This window comes from Scyliorhinus canicula, chromosome 6 (genome assembly GCF_902713615.1).
Source record: "Scyliorhinus canicula chromosome 6, sScyCan1.1, whole genome shotgun sequence".
Lineage (NCBI taxonomy): Eukaryota > Metazoa > Chordata > Chondrichthyes > Carcharhiniformes > Scyliorhinidae > Scyliorhinus > Scyliorhinus canicula.
The window spans coordinates 149,275,332-149,288,635 of record NC_052151.1 but is presented as its reverse complement, the minus strand read 5'-3'; the positions used below and the strand labels follow the sequence as shown (position 1 = coordinate 149,288,635).

Here is a 13,304-nt window from a genome sequence, read left to right as displayed (position 1 = left end):
TTTGAGAGCCGCTAATTATTTCATCTGCTGGATTTTCATTCCAGTGATTCCAATGGAATGATAATTGGCTGGATTCTGTAATGGGAAGACAAGCCACCCTGCCAGATTACAGCCCAGGTGGTGGAGATACAAATCTACCGCCCCATTCCTTTCATAACTAAATTGTTAAATGAATTCAAATACAAGCAGCAGCAGAATTTTAAAAGAATTGTTCTCTGCTAGGTTTATAGTACGTGAATTTAGCTACAGTGAAGAGGAATTGCATGCCGAGAAGGAGGAAATGACACGGCTAAGTGCAGACAAGAAACAACAGTATGTGAGTACTTGAGTCATGTCAGGAAATCAGATTTTCAGAACTTGAAAGAGATAAGCAGCTAATTTATATAAAATGTGCTTTTGGTGGGTTTAGAAAATTGTTTTTATTTAAAATACTATACAGGAGATATAGTTACACAGTCGCTGTGGAAAATAATCGATGCAATGGTATATTACAATTCATAAAACATGATGTGATAATTTAAAGATTGAGAAGGCGGGGCCTTCATGAATAATTTCAGCCAGCGCAAGAATTCTACCCGTTGTCCAGCCAACTGAGCTAAACAGGCCCTCGGCAGAAAATACACAGAGATGGCGTCAAGCTCAAACGGAGCTCAAGTGAAATATGGATCAATTTGGATTCTAGAAAGTACTTCAAATTCATGATAAGTTTATTATGGACAATTATGGGCATGCGCAGTTGGGCCTTTGCCAACCAGCGCATGCGTGGTGGCCGCCCTCCCTCAGGCCGCCCTGCACAAACATGGCGGATGGATCCAGGCTCGCCGGTGGTCACTCCGGCCCCCCCCTCCGGCCCCCCCCTCCGGCCCCCCCCCCCCCCCCCCCCCCCCGCCCCCCCCCCCCCCCCCCCTCCGCCCCCCCCCCCCCCCCCCCCCCCGAAGGGCGCCGAAGTTCAGCTTGCCCGGGGCGCCAGCAACCCTAGGGCCGGCGCTGGCCATTGTCGATTGTCAAAAAGACCCATCTTGATCATTTGCCATCCTTACCTGGGGTGGCCTACACGTGATTCCAGATCCACAGCAATATGGTTGACTCATAAATGCTCTCTCTGAAATGGCCTAGCAAGTTGTTCAGTTCAAGGGACATTTGGGATGACCAGTGATGCCCACATCCCATGAATGAATAAAAATAGCACAGGCAAATTACCAATGAAACTGTATTTCTCCCTCTCACTGATGTCAAATATATAACTTGTTTACATTGTTGATTCAATCGGGATTGATCAAACATTTTTGCTGAACAACATGGAACTGGAAACATCACCAGGAAATTCTGCTGGAGTACTCCCAATCTCACGCCACAAATGGCCAGTTTTTGTCAGTGATCTCCCAGTGAAGTTATGGCAGAAGATTGGAAGAGCCAATTGCCCCTTAGACGACTGAAATATATAAATGCATTCAGCAAACAAAATCAGTAGTCAAACATCTTGCTGATAATCCACCAGACATAAAAATCAAAAGCATTAAAAAAAATTCATCACAATATATTTTTGCAGAGACCCAAAAGAAAAGACATGGGCAAATCAAGCCTATTGGGTTAGGTTCTCCTCAACTAGTGATTTTCGCTCTGCCCTTAATACTGCCAAACGCTTCCCCTGCCATGGTCCAAACTCCTTCCCTCAAGACCTTGTGGATTTCAGGCCACACGGCCATCCTTAGGCACAGACCTAGATAACAATAATTTACTTTGGCTATCTGTTAGTGAAATTCAAAGCATGGAAGGTCCATACTGTGATTATCTCTCTCAGCAAATACCCAGAGATGTTGAAACCAGAGAACTTTTCCAATTTTCAGCCAGCACCATAATGATGTTGCCTGCTCTGGGCTGATCCTCATTTATACATTTTTGATTGATCTGGTAAAGTAAATAGGATTTACAACTTTTCAGGATTCGCTGAATTCTTTTAGACAAATTTAGCTCTAATTCCCAAAACAAAAACATCTCCTTGGAATGCCGTTCTTTGCAAGCATTGCAGACCTCACATCGCTAGTTCCTGAGGTAAGTACCTGTTGTTTTCTGACTTTACTTTTATAGCTGTTAACATCTTTAAGTCAACATGGCCGCTAACCTTTTGAGGGTTATAGACTCCAAGCTTGCTTAATTGCATTTGTCCCATTTTCTAAGGTTGAACATTAGTTGTTCAGTAGATCTGGCAATAACAGCAAATATAGTTGATGGCACCGTTTGCAGTTGCAAACCAGATTGGTGGTTGCAAATCATGTTGGATTCCTTTTTCATGCAGCATTGCATTAAACTGGAGATGTTGTTGGAACAGATATGTGTTTGCCTGATTAACGAGTGTAATTACTCATCAAATTTTCATACATATCTATTCCAACCAGCCTTGAGAACTGGAATTTTTCCATATACGTATTATTTGCCAGTGAGGTATTTTCACCTCTGCAGATCTGTGTGTGTGACAGCCAGCAGGTGGCTATCGTGCACCTCATCACTTGTTTGTTATCACTCTATTCAGTTCTCTTCTTCCAAACGTATCAAATGAGGGAATTGGGACCAGTAATAGGACAATTGTTATAAAGGCTTAGAAGGAAAGACATTCCAACAGAATAAAATGGTGCAGAAATCATATTGAAAGTGTTGAATAAATCTTTTTAGTCGGTGTTGTCAACCTGTTTTGCAAATTACCAGAAAAAGACATCATGCACAAAGACGTAATGAATCTCCATACTTTTTCTGGTTCGTTGTTCCCAGTAAACTGATCCATGTGGAAAATTGAGGACATGTTATTAGCCCCTACATGTGTTGTGTAATTCAACATATAAATATATAAGGGGCAGGATTTACCGGCTGTTCACACCAGCGAGAAATTCCGGTCCCACGCCAGCACATGGCGGGGCAGGTAGATCCGCTGGCCGCCGCTTCCCCCACCAAAAATCACATGACGGGGTAGTTGGTAAATCCCACCCAAAATGTCTTAAAGGTAGCACATAGATATTAAAAATGAATTAAGAAAATATGCATTTACTTTTAACTAAATATGCCTAACTAAATTTATTAATTAAACTTATATGATGTTCATTTCCAGGGTCCTTTGCTGCGTTGGCTAAAAGTTAATTTTAGCGAAGCATATATTGCCTGGATTCACATAAAAGCTTTAAGGGTTTTTGTTGAATCCGTACTTAGGTACGTAATATTTGTTTTATTCTACAAATCACTGAATGCATTTCCATTTAGACATTATGGCCAAAGCCTAGAAATTAATTGCACTGTTGACATGTAATTGGACAATTATTTTTTCAATGTCATTTCCGGAGCCCAGAGTGTTGGTTTCAAAAGGTGCTGAATTGTTGTGAGGTTCCTTATGTGGATGCTAGGATTTTGGCCAAGGTTCTAGTGCTGAAGTTGGGGGAGTGTCTCTCTCAGGTTATTGGGGAGGATCAGACAGGGTTTGTGAAGGGTAGATGTTTGTCATCTAATGTGGGGCACCTGTTAATTGTTTTGTTGTCTGGGTACGAAGAGAGGGAGCAGGAGGATATTGTTGCATTGGATGCCGAGGAGGCTTTTGAAAGGGCTGAATGGGGATATTTGTTTGTGGTGCTGGAACGGTTTGGGTTAGGGCCTAAATTTGTGTCGTGGGTCCGGGTGTTATATAAGGCACCTAAGGCCTAGTGTCTGTTCAAATAATGTGAGATCGGGATATTTTCAGCTGCACAGGGGAATGAGTGTGGTAAACCACTGGTGCACCTCTATTAGAGGATGTATGGTAGGACCTGTACTACAGGTACATTGGTAGTCCCTGAGTATAAATATCTGTGTCCTCCATGCTGCAGCCATTTCACCAGCTGCTGTGGAAGGCCACTCATCTTATAGCAATAAAGCCTCAGTTGTATCCAACTCAAGTCTTTGTGCAATTGATCGTGCATCAATTTATTGCTCTAAGATTTTCAAAAGATGGACCTCCGTATCAAACCGGATCGCCTACAGCCGGATCCGCATTCGAGCGACGCCAAAAAGGACTTTTAACGCTGGCTAGCTTGTTTCAGGGCATACATCAACTCGGCACCCAGCCTTGTCTCGGAGGCTCAAAAGATACAGATCCTGTACTCAAGGTTGAGCTCCAGCGTCTTTCCGCTAATCCAGGACGTGCCAAACTACGCCAAAGCCATGACTCTTCTCAAAGAGAATTACGCTCAGAAGACGAACATGCTCTTCGCCAGGCAAGTACTCGCCACTCGCTCGCAACTCCCAGGTGAGTCCATAGAAGACTTCTGGTGGGCCCTAATCCCACTCGTCCAGGACTGTGACTGTCAGGTCATTACGGCCACTGAACATTCAAACCTCCTTATGCAGGACGCGTTCATTACGAGGATTGGGTCGGACCTCACACGCCAGCGACTATTAGAAGGGGCCACGCTCGACCTAGCAGAGATGAAGAAACGAATGCTCTCTATGACGGTCGCCTCACACAACATTCAGGGCTACACCTCCAGCCGCACGGCCCCCACCCCTCCTACGCATCGTGGACCCCACAGACGGCCGCCCCAGTGTGGGCCTTACCCAGCCAATACGCCTGTGCCATGCACCAGCACCGCGAACCCCGGGGGTCCCCGATGTTACTTTTGCGGCCAGCAGAAACACCCCCGCCAACGCTGCCCGGCCCGTGCTACCCTTTGTAAGGCTTGCGGCAAGAAGGGGCACTTGGCTAGCGGTGTGCCAGGCCCGTGCAGACGCCGCTATTGCCTCCACCCCCCTTGTTTACGGACAATGGGCGGCGCCATCTTCTCCCCCTCAGACCACGCGCGGGAAGTGGGTGCCGCCATCTTCCCCTCCGAGCAACACGTGTGGCCCGTGGGCGCTGCCATCTTGTTCAACCCCCGCCACGTGCGGCCCATGGGCGCCGCCATTTTGTCCTCCTCAAGATCTTCAGGCGTCGCCATCTTGTCTCCCCCACGGCACATGGGCACCGCCAGCGTTCCAGGACCTGTGCCCCCCGGGCTCTCCATCATCCGACACCAGCGACGACCGACCACGACTCGACTCAGTGACCATCGACCAGTCTCATCCACACAACCTGGCCACCGCATCGACCAGCGTTAAAATCAACGGACACGTCACCTCTTGCCTGCTGGAAAGCTTCATCCACCCGGATACGGTAAGGCGCTGCTCCCTCGCGGTACACCCCGCCAACCAAAGAATCTCCCTGCCCTCCGGATCCCATTCCGTGATGATCCGGGGGTACTCTACGGTCACACTCATGGTTCAGGGCATAGAATTCAGCGGCTTCCGCCTCTACGTCCTCCCTAACCTCTGCACTGCCCTACTACCCGGCCTGGACTTCCAGCGCAACCTCCAGAGCTTAACCCTGAAATTTGGCGGGCCCCTACCACCCCTCACTGTGTGCGGCCTCGCGACCCTAAAGGTCGATCCGCCTTCCCTCTTCGCAAATCTAACCTCGGATTGCAAACCCGTCGCCACCAGGAGCAGACAGTACAGCACCCAGGACAGGACCTTCATCAGGTCCGAGGACCAGGGGCTGCGTCGGGAAGGCATCATCGAGGCCAGCGACAGCCCCTGGAGAGCCCAAGTGGTAGTAGTTACAACTGGGGAGGAACACAGAATGGTCGTGGACTACAGCCAGACCATCAATTGGTACATTCAGCTCGACGCTTACCCCCTCCCACGCATATCTGATATGATCAATAAGATTGCACAGTACCGGGTCTTCTCAACGGTAGACCTCAAATCCGCCTACCACCAGCTCCCCATTCGTAAATCGGACCGTCCCTACACTGCCTTCGAGGCAGATGCCGCCTCTATCACTTCCTCAGGGTTCCCTTCGGCGTCACCAACGGGGTCTCGGTCTTCCAAAGGGAGATGGACTGAATGGTCGACCGGTACGGTTTGCAGGCCACCTTCCCGTACCTAGACAACATCACCATCTGCGGCCATGATCAGCAGGACCGTGATGCCAACCTTGCCAAATTTCTCCACAGTGCCACTCTCCTCAACCTCACCTACAACAAGGAGAAGTGCGTGTTTAGTACAACCCGCTTAGCCATACTCTGCTACGTGGTCCAGAACGGAGTTCTGGGGCCCGATCCCGACCGCATGCGCCCCCTCATGGAGCTCCCCCTTCCCCCACTGCCCCAAGGCCATCAAATGCTGCCTGGGGTTCTTCTCCTACTATGCCCAGTGGGTCCCAAACTATGCGGACAAGGCCCCCCCACTCATACAGTCAACCCATTTTCCCCTGACGGCCGAGGCACAACAGGTCTTCGCCCGTAATAGAGCCGATATCGGCAAGGCCGGGATGCACGCAGTAGACGAGACACTGCCCTTTCAAGTAGAGAGTGACGCATCAGATGTCGCCCTAGCCGCCACGCTCAATCAGGCAGGAAGACCCGTGGCATTCTTTTCCCGCACCCTTCATGCCTCCGAAATTCGGGACTCATCCGTCGAAAAAGAGGCCCAAGCTATCGTTGAAGCTGTGCGGCATTGGAGGCATTACCTGGCCGGCAGGAGATTCACTCTCCTCACTGACCAACAGTCGGTTGCCTTCATGTTCAATAACACACAGCAGGGCAAGATCAAGAATGATAAGATCTTGAGGTGGAGGATCGAGCTCTCCACCTACAATTACAAGATGTTGTATTGCCCCGGCAAACTCAACAAGCCCCCAGATGCTCTTTCCCGAGGTAAATGTGCCAGCGCACAAGTAGACCGACTCCGGGCCCTGCACGACAGCCTTTGTCACCCAGGAGTCACACGGTTGTACCATTTTATAAAGGCCCGCAATCTGCCCTACTCTGTCGAGGAAGTACGGACAATCACCAGGGACTGCCAGGTCTGTGCGGAGTGCAAGCCGCACTTCTACCGGCCGGACTGTGCACACCTGGTGAAGGCCTCCCGCCCCTTTGAGCGCCTCAGCGTGGATTTCAAAGGCCCCTCCCCTTCACCGACCGTAACACGTATTTTCTCAGTGTGGTCGATGGGTACTCCAGATTCCCCTTCGCCATCCCATGCCCCGATATGAAGTCTGCCACAGTCATCAAAGCCCTCAATCGATCTTCGCTCTGTTCGGTTTCCCCGCCTACATCCACAGTGACAGGGGATCTTCATTCATGAGTGATGAGCTGCGTCAGTTCCTGCTCAGTAGGAGTATCGCCTCCAGCAGAACGACAAGCTACAACCCCGGGGAAACGGACAGGTAGAGAGGGAGAACAGGACAGTATGGAGGGCCGTTCAACTGGCCCTACGGTCCAGGAACTTCCCGCTGGCAGGAGGTCCTCCCTGATGCACTACACTCCATTCGGTCACTACTGTGCACCGCCACTAACAATACACCCCATGAACGTCTTTTTGCCTTTCCCAGGAAGTCCACAGGGTGTCGCTCCCGACTTGGCTCGCAGCTCCAGGATCCGTCCTGCTCCGTAGGCACGTCCGACTCCACAAGGCGGACCTGTTGGTGGAGAAGGTGCATTTGCTCCATGCAAATTCCCAGTATGCCTACATGGCGTACCCCGACGGCCGCCAGGATACTGTCTCCCTCAGGGACCTGGCACCAGCAGGTTCCCCACACACACACACCCACCCCGGCCTGGCGCCACTCTCCCCTCCCCCTGCGCTCCCAGTAGCAACCCCGCCAAGACCATCCGTCCTCCCCCTGCCCACGCCCGAGGATGAAGAGGATTCCGGCACGCTCCCGGAGTCACCGGACATCAGACCAGCATCAGCATCGCAGCCACCAGTACGTCGCTCCCAGCGGCACATCAAGGCCCCGGACCGGTTAAACCTCTAACGGGTCCACTGGACTTCAAAAGACACTTAGTTTTTCTCTCTATTGAATATTGTAAATGTAAAAACCATTTGTTGTATATAGTTCTCCACCACTCCCGCCGGACTCAATTTTAACGGGATGAATGTGGGAAACCACTGTTGCACCTCTATTAGAGGATGTATGGTAGGACCTGTACTACAGGTACGTTGGTAGTCCCTGAGTATAAATATGTGTGTCCTCCATGCTGCAGCCATTTTGCCAGCTGCTGTGGGAGGCCACACATCTTATAGCAATAAAGCCTTAGTTGTATCCAACTCAAGTCTTTGTGCAATTGATCATGCATCAATGAGGCAGAGGTGCCCTATGTCCCCCCTCTTGTTTGCATTGGCAATAGAACCATTGGCCATGCCCCGAGGGCCTCGGATAGGTGGAGAGGGATAAAGATGGGCGTGGAACACTGGGAATCCTTGTACGCTGATGATCTTCTCCTGTGTGTGACAGACCCGATCACCGCGATGTGTGATATCATGGCACTATCGAAGTGTTTTGGGGCATTTTCAGGGTACAAACAGGAAGAAAAGTGAATGTTTTCTGGTCTCTCCACCGGGTGTTGCCATGCCATTCAACGGGTTCTCATTTTAGGTATTTGAGGGTGCAAGTCGCTTTGGAATGATCCCGGCTTTGTAAGTTGAATTTTGCAAGCTTGGTGAGTAGGGTCAAGGCCGACTCGCAGAGGTGGGATTGTCTCCCTCTGTTCTTGGGGGGCAGAATTCAGTGGGTGAAGGTGAACGTTTTACCAGGGTTTCTGTATTTGTTCCAATGTTTGCCAGTTTTTCTCTGGGGTAGTTGAGAGGTTGATTTTGTCTTTTATTTGGGTGGGTAAAGCCAGGATTTGGATGACGGCCCTTCAGAGGGATCAGCAGTCAGGGGGCTTGGCGTTATCGAGCTTGATATATTATTACTGGGCAGCGAATGCGGAGAAGGAGCTGGGGTGGTGTGGAGATCCTGAGGCTGTATAGGTGCGCATGGAGTTGGTGTCCTGTAGTGGGTTATGGTTGAGGACATTAGTGACGGCCTTGCTTCCATTTTCTCCAAGGAAATATTCAGCGAATCTGGTGGTGGTCTCCACGTTGAAGATATGGGCAGCACGGTAGCATAGTGGTTAGCACTATGGCTTCACAGCGCCAGTGTCCCAGGTCTGATTCCCAGCTTAGGTCATTGTCTGTGCGGAGTCTGCATGCTCTTCCTGTGGCTGCATGGGTTTCCTCCGGGTGCTCTGGTTTCCTTCCACAAGTCCCAATAGATGTGCTGTTAAGGTAATTTGGACATTCTGAATTCTCCCTTTGTGTACCCGGATTGTGGCGATTAGGGGCTTTTCACAGTAACTTCATTGCAGTGTTAATGTTAGCTTCTTGTCACAATAAAGATTATTATTATTATAAAGTCAGCAGCACTTTAAATTGGGGGCGGTTTCGCAGCTGGTGCCTATTTGTGAGAACCTATATTTGAACCGGCGAGGTTGGACGTCAGGTTAGGGGATGGGAGGAGAAGGGGGGAGAAGCAATGAGGGAATTGTTTTTGGAGCTTGGAGGAGTTGTCAGAGAAATTTGGGCTTTCGCAATTGAGGGATCTATAGGTGCCCAATTTTGTGAAAAAGATTTGTCTGACATTCCCTTGGTGCCGCCATTCTCATTGCTGGAGAGGGTTTTGTTGCTTGCAGAGATGGAGGAGGGGAGTACCTCAGGGATATATCAAAGGATTATGGCGGAGGATGCAATTTCGGTGGGGGGACTAAGGCCAAGTGGGAGGAGGAGTTGGGGTTGGAATTGAAGAGTAGGTGGGCGGAGGGTGAATGGCTTTGTGCGCGAGATTAGGGTTAATACAGCTAAAGGTAATGCATCGGACTCATTTGACTAGATCTAGGATAAATTGCAGGAGTGGGGGATATGTGAGAGCATTCTGGGAGGGGTCTGACTAACCATTACACATCTTCTGATCATATCCTAAGCTCGTGAGGTTCTGGGTCTCCTTCTTTAACATCATGTCAGCGATTCTGCAAATTAAACTTAAGCCTTGGTGACTGTATTTGTGGTGTCAGACCTTCCGGCGCTGTGGGCGGGGATTGATGTTCTGGCCTTTACCTCGCTGACTGCTCGAAGGCCGGTGCTGCTGGGGTGCAGGTCAGCTTCTCCATCTAGTGCCTCAGTATGGCTGAGGGGGATCTTATGGAGTCTTTATACCTGAGAAAGTCAACTCCACCATGAGGGGTGGGGGGGGGGGGGGGGGGGGGGGGGGGGGGGGGGTGGGGGGAGAATTGAGGAGTTCTACCCGAGATGGAAGGCTTTTATTCTGTACTTTAAAGAGCTGGTTAATTGCTAAGGTGGGGTGGGGGGGGGGGGTGTGAGGGGGGGGGGGGGGGGGGGAGTGGGGGTAGAGGGCGGTTGTGTTGGGGGGCTCTCTTGCTTTGTGGGATTGATGGGTGTGGGGGGTGGTTTTGGTGATTTTTTTATTGTCCTATTGTTATGCATAAAATATTGACTAGATATATTTTTACTATGTTGTGAGGTGTACAGTGATGTGGCAACAGCAAGAAGGTCATGCATGAAATTCATTGCCCGATGTACCGGCTGCATTGTGCCTGAACTGTAGACCCCAGCTTGGCACCATTCCATACTGATACAAACAAACGGACCAGGGGGAACAGCACCCAAGGGTCTGTGGGCCATCAGAGGCCCCTGGGTGGTCAGAGACAGGACAGGGTGGCTCTCTGGCCCTCCACCTTGAATGCAGGCACCTTGGCTGCCAGGCTGACACCTTGGCAGTGCCAGGGTGTCAGTGTAAAGGCCCAGGTGCCAATGCAAAACCAGCAGTGCCAGGGTGGCAGTGCCAGGGTGCCCAAGTGCCAGCTTGGCACTGCCAAGAGTCAGGACCTAAGGAGGGACATGCCATGAAAGAAGGGTGGAGGGAGGGTATGAAGTGTGGGGTGATGTAGGGTGGGTATGAAGGGGCCGGAAGGTTGATGGGGCGTATGAAAAGGGGGGAGTCCTCAGTGACCCCATAGTGGGGTATCATCAGTTGGGCAGGAGGCTGTGGGGTAATGCTCATGTGTGTGGGGGTGACATTGGCCATGGGTGGGCGGTGTGGGGGACTCACAAACCCACTTAGAGATTGGGGCACCTTTAAAAATGGTGGCCTGATCTATAAGGAGTCGGTCTGGCCAGCGGCTTCAGCTCCCTAGTGATGAAAATAATTCTGGGTGAGATCTACCTGCTGTGTTGCATTCGAAAAGCAGTGGGGTGCAGCCGGTAGATGATAGGAGATTCCACTTTTTGGGATCGACCCAGCTCGCCTCATGAGATCTAATGCAATCTTGCGAGACATCGCAGTGTAAATCTCGAGTCTCACTCTAAAATGTATTCCCGAGATCTAACCAAGGCGTGGGACCTAACCCCCTCACCTTGGCGGGCGAGCGCCGTTCAGTGCTGGACTCCACAAACGTGGTCCAGATGGAACAGCATGGGGGTCCCCCAGGAGATCGGAGGCCCCCATGTTCTTGCCCTCTGTGCAGGGTGGCGCCCTGACACTGCCTGCCTGGAAATGCCAACTGGGTGCAAGCTTGGAACTGCCAAGCTACCATTTTCCATGTGACGGGGACTGGCCCTGGAGTGCCCTGTGTGGATGCGGAGGGCGGAGCTGAGGACCTCTTATAGGTGAGTTGGGACTGGGGGGAGATTCAGGAGTTGAATTGGGGGGGGGGGGGATTAGGATACCATTTATACCAGGATCTCTGTCTGCACTGAGGAGTTCCAGGGAATGGTGTTCCTCAGTGCAGGAAACGGGACTAAGCGCAGTCTCGGTCACACATTCCCCACTGAGACCCCCAATCTACCCTGATGGCCGTTCGATAGTGTTGTGTTTCTCAGTGCACCAAGCACCAGGAAACATCTGGCTAATCACTCACTATAGGGCTCTGTTCCCATTTGGATAGATCGAGCCCTCTAAGTGTGGGCTTGACCGGGGAGAAATTCCCGGCAAATCCTGCCACAAATGATAATTCAGGCCTGATGTAATGACCCCCAATCTACCCCCCCCCCCCCCCCCCCCCCATCCCCTCCACCTATGCCTGCTCCGGTGCTCGAGAAGGGCTGGGGGGGGGGGGGCACCATCGTTGAGGTGGGCTGCCATTAGTGGGGGGGAGGGGGGGGGAGGGGGGGGGGGGGGGGAGGAGGAGGGCTTGGACTTGAAGGACGGGGGAGATGGGTGTCTCAGCACCCACGAATCTGCCCTCCAACCCCTTGATCACGTGGTCCCGATCCGGAGGCAACCCCAGTCCCAGCCTGCCTGGCCCACCAACCAGCCATAACTCCCACTGACCGCGGAGGCCTCTGGCCACACGACTGAAGACTACAGCTAATTGGCAATTGTAGTGAGCACTTCGCACATCCCAAGTGGATTCCAGTGTGTGGGCAGGCCATATGGCATGTGGGGGTTATTGCCTAGCATCCCAATTAGACGGTGATGCCTGAATACTGTGCCTGAACACTGCGGGAGGCAACACCATGGATGCTGTGGCCAACATTGGAACACCCAGGGGCTGGGTCCCGGCGACTAGAGGGTGGGTGTGTGTATCGGGGAGGTAACATTATGTGCAGGTGTCTGGGGTACAGGGTGTGGGATCGGGTCAGCAGAAGTCCCCACTGCAGCCGGGGGTGCTTGGGCAGGGTGTGCCCAATGGTGGTTGTTGGAGGGGATGGAGAATAGAGGGTCCCGGCGTGGAAGACACCGCTGATTGTCAGTTTCACACCCTCTCCAATTCCTTCCAGATCTTACACCGGATGGATGATATCTTGAACCCTGCAGAAGCTGCCCCAGCGTTGCTGCTGGCAGGCCAGGCAGGAAGATGCCGGAGAGGCGGTGGCCGCAGCGTCAACAGAGGCTTGAGGCGGCGGTCTTTGAGTAGGGCCGTGCACAACAACTTGAGGACCCTGCTTCCCATCATGCTAGGGAGGGACCCAGTGGGTGAGGTCCACGATGGCCCAAGGTGTAGAGGCTTCTCTGGTCTTTTGAACAAATGATGGACAGCGTGTGCCGCAGGAGGCTCAGCCTCAACAAGGGGACTTGGCACCAGGTGGAGGATGAGAGGCTGGTTTAGCACAGTGGGGTAAACAGCTGGCTTGTAATGCAGAACAATGCCAGCAGGGCGGGTTCAATGCCCGTATGGGCCTCCCCGAACAGGCACCGGAATGTGAAAGGGACTTTTCACAGTAACTTTATTGAAGCCTACTTGTGACAATAAGTGATTATTATTATTATTATTATTATTATTATTAGGATACCTGTTCCCCGTGGCCATCGAGGTCTCCGCAGCCATGGACCTCTACGCCTCAAAGTTATTCCAGGGCTCGAGAGGGGACTTGTGCGGCATTTCACAACCTACAGCGCACAAGAGCATCTGTGAAGTCACGGATGCCCTGTTTGCCCAGGCAGCAGACTAGATAAACTTTGACATGCA

General features: G+C 51.5%; 1 protein-coding gene across 2 annotated transcripts in view; it reads left to right on the top strand.

Moving 5' to 3' along the window:
• Positions 1–13,304, top strand: part of LOC119967561 (V-type proton ATPase subunit C 1-A-like) — a 144,618-nt gene that overhangs the window by 94,017 nt on the left and 37,297 nt on the right. For both annotated transcript variants that reach the window (XM_038800259.1, XM_038800260.1), the window contains exons 10-11: positions 223–316; positions 3,101–3,198. In XM_038800259.1, the coding sequence (XP_038656187.1) occupies positions 223–316; positions 3,101–3,198 (192 nt within the window). The remainder of the gene's footprint in view (positions 1–222; positions 317–3,100; positions 3,199–13,304) is intronic.